General features: G+C 30.5%; 1 protein-coding gene across 2 annotated transcripts in view; it reads right to left on the bottom strand.

The window, feature by feature from the left end:
• LOC106475057 (nuclear pore complex protein Nup93-like) overlaps positions 1-9614 on the bottom strand; it is a 57947-nt gene that overhangs the window by 19730 nt on the left and 28603 nt on the right. For both annotated transcript variants that reach the window (XM_013935758.2, XM_022380288.1), the window contains exons 14-16: positions 5224-5415; positions 4378-4504; positions 3499-3571 (exon numbers count right to left, since the gene is read on the bottom strand). In XM_013935758.2, coding sequence (XP_013791212.1) covers positions 3499-3571; positions 4378-4504; positions 5224-5415 — 392 coding nt within the window. The remainder of the gene's footprint in view (positions 1-3498; positions 3572-4377; positions 4505-5223; positions 5416-9614) is intronic.

Here is a 9614-nt window from a genome sequence, read left to right on the forward strand (position 1 = left end):
TTTTTAACTGTTATGTTTTGTTTTGAACACAAGAAAACTTACTGTCGGGTGAAGTTAGATATAACTACCATTTTTTAAAAATGAAAGCCATAACCAGGCAAAACACATGTTCTTTATCATCTTCGAAATATTAATGTGTCAAGTGTAGTAAAAGGACAACTAAAAGTATATTTTCACACTCAGTTATATGTTGATAAGACAAACAAACATAAACACATGTTCTTTATCATCTTCGAAATATTAATGTGTCAAGTGTAGTAAAAGAACAACTAAAAGTTTTCACACTCAGTTATATATTGATAAGACAAACAAACATAAACACATGTTCTTTATCATCTTCTAAATATTAATGTGTCAAGTGTAGTAAAAGAACAACTAAAAGTATATTTTCACACTCAGTTATATATTGATAAGACAAACAAGCATAAACACATGTTCTTTATCATCTTCTAAATATTAACTTTTAGTTGTCCTTTTACTACACTTGACACATTTATGTTTGTTTGTCTTATCAATATATAACTGAGTGTGAAAACTGCATTTCCCTCTTTTGCAGAAATAAAAAGATTAAAAGCTAAATTTTTTATGGGATGTGAAACAAAAGTTTTGTTTTAGCTTCAATTAAAATATTCCTCAAAGTGTTCACATAACTTTTGGTCTTCATAAAATATCTCAGCAGAAGACCATAGCTATCACAGATATTTTTTCTTTAAATATTTCTATACTTTAAATGTCCATTTCAGAGTTTCAGCTAACATGTAGGTGATGCAACATTGTTACCTATCACAGCTGATAACATTAAATGGTGATATCAAAATGTTTCTATATACCCAGCACCTACAAACAGGTAATAATTGGTACTTAATTTTTTATAATTGTAAAAATATCCTTTCTGTTACTTTTACCACAATTAACAAATATATCAATCATAAACAAATAATTAAATATGATATTAACATCCACTTAATTATATTCATGTAAAGCAAAGGGTTACTACACATCTTATATAAAATGATGAAACCATACATTCTCAACTTGTGTCTTAAATAAAATACTTTTCAGGATATAAAGTATTATTTGTATACATTTCAATCAACTACAACATTGTTATTCAACTTGATGTATTGGTTACTCATAACAAACACTTGCAATAATTTAACCCTTTCAGTACTTCACCCACCCCACCACCCAGAGTGACCCAGTTGCTGAGTATTTGTCAAAAAAACTGATAAAACTTAAAAAGAAATAAACTACATCCTGTGTTTATGATCCTTAGTTATTATTACTTGTAATAGTTACACTTATGTTACTATTTAGTAGTTTTTTAACGTGTGATAGTCTTTGAAGCAATTTTCAAAATACAGAAATGCATCATATTCTTGGCACCAGAACCTTGAACCTTTTTGCTTGTGTGGTTTTCTCACTCAGTGTAGGCAAAATAACATGCTCTATGTTGGCTTTGTTTACTTGCTGATGGTGGCAGTTTCTCATAAAAGTGTTTTCCTGTTAGTCTCTTCAGATGTGGTGCACCACAATGCATCTTTTCCAAGATCTGTTGTATTACTGAAAGTATAAAGTCTCTCAGAGTTCATTTTTTGTCAGTTTTCAATAAGTACAAATTGTAGACATTCAGTTAACTGATGTCTCACATATGAAAGAAAATTTTCTTGTACTATTTCATGTATTTTCTTACACACTCAACAGACCTAATCATCATACCAACTTTGTCAATAACATGTATGTTATGTACATAATCTAGTACTGCCACTGGTTTAATTATTTTCTGCCCAGTTTTCCAGTCCTTCTTTTCACTGTCATCCATTTGTCTTTCATACACAGTTGACAAGAGGCATACATCTCGCTTGTCATGCCACTTTATCACCAGTATTTTGTTTGAGTTCACAAAGTAACATTCATGCGACTTAATTTTAGAAGATAAAAATGGCAGATGATTACTATTTTACGTCACTGTCCAAAATGAATTAGCTTTATTTTCTAACAGATAGTTGCACAGATCAGGATTAGTATACCAATTATCAGTATACGGTATATGATCCTGGCCAATGTAGATTTTTATCACCATTGTGCCAGATAAGTCTAATGGGCAATTCTTTAGTATGTCTGATGATTTTCCTATACACACTATCACATTCAAAATATATCCAATTTTACAGTCGTACAACACAAAAAGTTTGATTCCAAAACAATGTTTTTTAGATGAAATCCTAAGCAACCTTTGAACATGACCAAAAATTTGCCAATTACCAGTTTCTGAAATGGCTTGAAAATTGTTGTCTTTCAGATATGAAAGAACATACTTTATCTTGAATAGCTTGTCCTCATCTTGATTTTCATTATCTGCAAAATGAAAGAATTACAAAAGCAAATTAAAGCAGTTTCTGCTCATGTATTGGCCAAATATTTTTGTGTGGAGTAGTAGATCCAATGACCAACAGTCTTTCAGACCTTGTTTTCATGTGTGGCATAAGCCTTACAAGTGAAAACAAAAACATAGTTCACTAACATCTGTATCTTTCCACTTAAGCATTCTTGAACCAGTGGACATCTCAATCTTTTCAGCACAGTACTAATAATATTTGTTTTTTTCATGCACAATGTGGTTCTTCAAAGTTTCATCAAAAAATGTCTTGAAATATTTTAGCTCAACTGGTTTTTCACTTTTTCCATCGTCCTGCTGTATTCCAGAACTAGAAGCATCAAAAGCAGGTAATTCTGGGATACATCTATAACATACACTGGGCCTCCACTCAATGCATGGCAGGCGAGAGTAGAGGAGGTCATGAGGTAGTGCCTTCACCAGCATTGTCATCAATTTCTTCACTCATTTTGTTAGTGCAATTCTTAAATCTCAAAGTCCTCATCACTTCCTTGACATGATCCTACTAGGTCATGAGCTAGTGCCTTCACCAGCATTGTCATCAATTTCTTCACTCACTTTGTTAGTACAATTCTTAAATCTCAAAGTCCTCATCACTTCCTTGACATGATCCTATTAGGTCTTCATCATGCTCATTTCCATTTCACAAAACTTTGCTTATGTTGTCATCTTTTGCTGGCTGCTTTTGTCTGCAGCAACCTTGTAACATGATAGGTCCCCTCCATCATATTTTAGGGGTAACTGAACCATCTTTGTGTTTATAGGTGAATTCTTGCTGTTATATACATATATAAACTAGTTACCATACCAGAGCACCAATAAAAATAAACCCACATGTTGCATGATGATAGCACTCTTACTCTTATCTTATATGGTGATAGCACTAAAAGAATGAGTGTATCTATCTCCAAACAATATATTGAGAGACACTTCCTCCAGTCACTCTACTACCCTATTAATTAATTTTTATAAAATGTTAGTAATAAAAAAAAGGTAAGCCTCAAAATGTTCGATTGTCTGAATATTACCTTTTCTAGTTGCTATTGAGAGACTCAATAATGCCCCTACACAGAAAATGAACATTGTACCAAAATACATACCTCCTTGGTTTCTAGAACAAGTTCACTCACACATGCCATGAACAAGTCTTCTCCTTTAAGTCCTTTAAGGTTCCTAAGATAAAATAAAAAAAGATTTAAAAAGTAATATATATATATATATATATATATAAGTCTTTCTTCTAAATATTTGAGCAGCTCTTTGATATAAAAAAACCTGCAACTATATCATAACACTTCTTCTACATGAAGCTCAGTCCACAAAAAGAAGAAAAAACTATTGAATAAATATTATGTAACACAGTCCACATTACAATACCATGCAATAAAGTCCATGTTACAATATTATGCAACAAAGTCCATGTTACAATATCAAGTAACAAAGTCCATGTTACAACATTAAGTAACAAAGTCTATGTTACAATATCAAGTAACAAAGTCCATGTTACAATCATCTGTGAACATATAAAGCTCTATTTCATGTAATTTAGTTTCTTCAGTTCATGTTTAAAACTGCAGTTTCTGGCTTTGATGCTTGATGACAGTTAATACATTAATCATTTTAGCAAAAAAAAAAAAACCTCTACACCTCTGAGTAAACTATAAAATTAGAGAGAAAAAATAACAGTTAAATGTAAAAATTAAACAACGGTGTTCATAGCACAGTTATGTACTGAAACTATTGACCTCTAAAATAAAACCAAGAAAAAATATTATCCCTCTCACATGACTGTGTTGTTGAAAAAAATCAATTTCTGTTTGTAGTTGTCAAACTTTCCTACAACTCTTACATAAAAACCTTTTATCTAATTCACACTAAACCTTCCCTGCAGTTCATACTATATTAGAAGCACCAAATCTTTCAGTTCACATAATACTAAAAGAAACAAATGTAATATTTTATCTTAGTTTCACACTAACCTGAGAAGATAGAAGTACTGAATAGCTTCCCGAGGATCAGTGGCTTCAAATTTATGGGTGTAAATCATAATAAGATGGGCAAAATTCAATCTTCGTGATGGTGGTTTATCACCAGGATTTTTGGACACTGTATAAGGGTAAGTAAAACCTTCTTCACACAAACATTATTTAATATTTAAGTTACATTCTAATTTTGACAAAACATTTAAGAATATTAACAGTAAAGTTCTTATAGTTTAGTATACCAATTTAACATCAAAATTCTGAAGATGGTTCTATCCCCATATTTCCACTATCTATATAACTTATATTTTAAAATTAGCACAAAATAAATTAACTGAATTTGAAATAAAGTATTTTGAATCCAATTATTAACAACTCTAAGTCCTCTGTGAACTGTGATTATTAATATTATGGCAAATTTTTATACAGTAACTTTATCAAAATGGGAATAATAATAATAAATTCTATATAACAAGAAAATAATGATATTAGTTATTTTTTAAAGTTTCTCAACCCATTCTCAATATATATTTTTGAAGGAAAAATGGTTTCTTTCATTGTGTCGCATACACCTTTTATGGCTGAAAGTTTTATTTTACAGTAAAACGGATACTAACAATAACCTGAAAAATACTACAAGATTCTGAAAAAAATAGTTTATCTCATATTTGCCAAGCCAATTTTTTTTATCATTTCATAAAATATATTTATCATGATTATGTTTAATAGTCCAATATTTGATAACACATGTATAAAAAAAAATTCCTTTTTAAATTCTTTCTCAACAACTCAAATAAAAAACAAACTACAGCTACATTTTTAAGATTAAGTTTCTGTACTTACAGAGAGGAGCGTTTAAGTTTATAGGCAATGCCAGAAGGTTCTGCTCATACAGTGTAATGGCCACGTGCACTGCATGACAACGCAAGTGTTCCATGCGAGAGAGAAACTCAATGGCTGCTTCAAACTGACCAGAGAGAAAAAGGACTTGGAAAAATAAATAGGGCTGCTGATATGCATTGAAGTGGCTTTCTCCTGAAATAAAAACACAATGAAATAATAAAAATTACTACACACACACACACACACAGATGTGTGTCAGATTGAAGATCTAAAAGATTGTAATGAATTTTGTCATCATTTTGCATAACAATTTATTTACATGTTAATACTTTTAATTACCAGCTGGATTTAATAAAATCAACTTTCTCTTAGTGAGACAGTTTTATGTATTCCAATCAAACCTCTGGTTAACTACAAGTATAAAAGGAAAACCATTAAAAAACCAAGAAGATTTTGTAAGCAAGTTAAATTTTTTAACCTTTAACCCGATAACCACCGGCTACTAACTTTCTGAGTAGCCAATGCAAGTCTTGCTATATTTCATTCCAACAATAAAACAAGTGGATAAATTGTTTGAAACTTTATAAGAACTTTCATAAATGCATGTAGTTTAACTTAAGAAGCATAAAGCCAGTTACGTGAATTAGGCTTACCACTTTGAACTGAAAGAGTTTGATTTTTTTATATTCTTTTGCATTTAAATTAGTAGTTTTAAGTTCAATAATATAGCGTAATTTTATATTTAGTTCATAATGATAATAATATGATTCAGTATTTAGAATGATAAACTTGTGTCATTTGTACGTAATACTACTAGTACCAGTAACACAAGAATTTTATATTTTACCTTGTTACTCTTTATTTTGTAGTAAGACCCACACTTCTGTTGTTATTGCTTTAGAATTAAAACAGTAACTGTATAAAAAGCTTATTCTGATATTTTGCAAATGGTTTAAAACTCGGTGTGCAAGTGACAACAATAAAACCCATATGTTGGTTGTGAAACAGACTAAATACATTTGTCTCAATAATACAGTGAAGCTATGACATTGTCACAGTAGAGTCTCAATACACTGAAGAGCTTAAGTATCAAATTCCACCATAAATCCTGCCTATAATGAGAGGAATGTGACCAGGACTAATCTTTTAAGTGCTGTAAAGTAATTTTATTTGTAGTTTATGGTGTCTGTATCATTTGGTAATCTCTTCTAACAGGATGTATTAAATAATTAGGGTCAGGTGGTGTTATTCAAACCAACTGTACTGTAAACTATTACATACATTTGCTAGTAGTAGCAGTTAGTTTTGTCTGTATAGTGAAACAACATACAAGGACATATGTTCAAATAAACTTGTTTGACAGTTCAAAGAAATGATATTCAAGTATGGAAAATCTTTCTTACTATCATATCTACAGGAACGTTCAAATGTGCCTGTGCTGGACTGGACGAGAGTGACCACCAATAGGCATGATAGGTTACGGCAAATGTACAAAGTTCACGCTACTAACCTCACGATTTATTCGGCACAATTAACAAAAGTTTGGCTGCAATGAAACAAACTTGAAATAAAAATACATTTATGAAACAAAATAAAAATAATTGTTTGGGTTTACACAGAAATATTATTTTCAGGTTTTGTATATTACTTGAAATCATAAGGAGAGAACGTGATTATTAAAAAAAAATTGAAAATGGACAAAATTTGCATTTTATAGATGATAAACATTTTTTAGAGATTTTAAAATAATGTACCAAAACATAAAAAGTAATCATTTCCTAATGATATTTTCCAAGATATTAAAGATCATAATGCAAAAAAACTAAATTTATCAAAATAAAGACATTGCACTCGCCACTCAATAGCTCTTAACCCTAACATTCGTGGATCAACCTCTTTCCTAAAAAATATATATATTTTGAGTTAATTTTTCAGTATAATGATTAATATAAATATATACATGATACGACATGACTTAAGCTACTATAGAAAAATAATAAGTCACATACAACCTATGCAGTTTTTTCAAGAAGCAAGTTTTCTCAGGCTTATAAAAAAAAAACTATTGACCAATACTAAATACAACCTCTATATAAAATGGCAGTTACTATAATATAAACCACTCACATTCATAATGTAAAATCCAGCGAACGTTTGATCACGTGCTTTGCTTATGATCGTACAATTTGTCAAACATTAAATACAGCGATTGGTATAATATGGTACTGAAATTGACACCTTCGAATAGGATTGGTTAAATGTTTTACAACCGAGGTTTAACATGCCCAGATGATGTTTTATAAAGAAAACAGACTAGAAAAAGGTTTAGATACCAATCATAGATGGCAGGACAGGCACTGATGTGGAAGGAAATTTTTTTTTTTAAATCTTTTTTGAAAAAAATTTTCTTCCTAAAGATAGCTTATTTATAGTCTCAAACATATTTTGGGATTTTTTAAAATTAAATTTCTCTTTAAACTTCATTAAGATAATACAATTTTGTACAAATAATTGAATGTTATGCTACTATTTACAAAAATAAAATCTGAAATCCAATAAAAGATAAGTTCTCTATAATTTTTTCAATTCACAAATGTGATTTTGCCCTCACGATAAAATCAAAATGGCCATGGCAGGTAACGGGTTAATGATGCTGAAAATGTGGCTTTATTGATATATACTGAATTTACTCCCAGCAAGTAGACCTTAGTACTAGCTAGTATGGAGACTTGAGAATGGTATATTTCATTTAAAAATTGTCTCAAAAAGACACGTCCAAAACCACCCTCTTTGGGAGTTTCTGGATTGAACTTACATATTACATTTAACAAATTGTAGGGTAAAGACACCCCTTGGCTCCTGAAGGATGTGTTAAAAATAAACCTTTAGCAAATTCATAATTTTACATTCGAAACAAAATAAATAAAAGCATGTATTTAACTATTTTTTGTCTAAGTTTTAACATAATTTATTTTCAAGAAATAAGCAAGAGTATATTAATATCATATACAAGCTGAATGTATAAGATGGGAAATTATGAATTTTAAGATCTTTTTTGGACTGTTTTTGTGGTTTTGACCTTGTTAGCTTGCTGAGCTTGAGCTGCACACTTTAATTTCGGCATTTTCAAAATTGAAATGCTGCGGATAAAACATGCATATTATTATACTTGTATTATTGTAAAAATTTTGTGATGTTGCATCAGTGCATTTCCTTGACAGTCAAAGAAATGTAATGGGGAATTTCAGCCAATGATTATGATTTTTTGTGCCAGCAATACCAAGCTTGGGGCACAAATACACTTGATTTGATTTTGTTACTGATCACCATCTCTACCAACCTACCTATGCCCAAAGTGGTGCATCGTCCATCTTATATATATACACATGGCTGGAAGTGTTTTAAAAAGACAAACTTGCTTGTCGTGGCAGAAAGCACCATTGTTTCATGCAAGTTGCATGTCGATTGGTACCACAACAGCCAAGATATTAGTGTGACAGAAGGAGGGCCCAGCTTTCCATCTTTATATGGTACAATATCTGTACAATGGAAGAGAAGCTCCAAGACAAAAATCTAGTTATGAACAAGTTTCAAGGTATAAGTGAACTGTGACAGATTAATTAACAACAGTAGAATATTAAACTCACATTAACAGGATTATGTAATATGCAAGTTGCATGTCAATCAGTACCACAATAGTCAAGACACTGGAATTACAGATGGAAGGCTCGAGTTTTTCTCTTTATATAGTAGATATCTGTACAATGGAAGAGAAGCTCCAAGACAAAATCTAATGCATTCGTCTTTGGTTTGGAATTAATTTGAGATAGTAAAATTTGCAAGTTACATTCTGAGAAGCAGTAGGTAAAGATGCTATATTAAACCCAAAACATTTCATGAAAGATGTGTTAGTAGGAATGTTTATATTTTAACCCAAGACATTATTTCCCCCCTATCTGAGGCATTCCTAAAAGTACTCAGCTTGGATCATACAGTCTTAACAATCTCAGCATATGTTTATATTGCATTTCCATATTTTCATGCCTCCAGTTGCAGTGCAATTTTTGCCTTTTCTAACTGCTTCAATCATCTCTATAAATACTTTCAATGTAGTTGTTTGGAAATACTAAAAACTGATTACTTTATTAAAAGTATCATTAACTAGATCATGGTAGAATGTTTAAAAATACATGCACAGTAACATATTGTATTATCTTGTATTAACAACTTTTGTAGATTATTAACTTAAAATTTAAGCCACTGAATAGCAGAAGTGGTAAATTATGCCAATTTAGTAAAACAAAAACCGTTAATACTTTTCAATGTGAAAGAAGAACAGCTTTCTTGTACACAGTTAGGAATGTAAGTATATATATATATATATATATATT

This window comes from Limulus polyphemus, unplaced genomic scaffold, assembly GCF_000517525.1.
Source record: "Limulus polyphemus unplaced genomic scaffold, Limulus_polyphemus-2.1.2 Scaffold144, whole genome shotgun sequence".
NCBI classification, from domain to species: domain Eukaryota; kingdom Metazoa; phylum Arthropoda; class Merostomata; order Xiphosura; family Limulidae; genus Limulus; species Limulus polyphemus.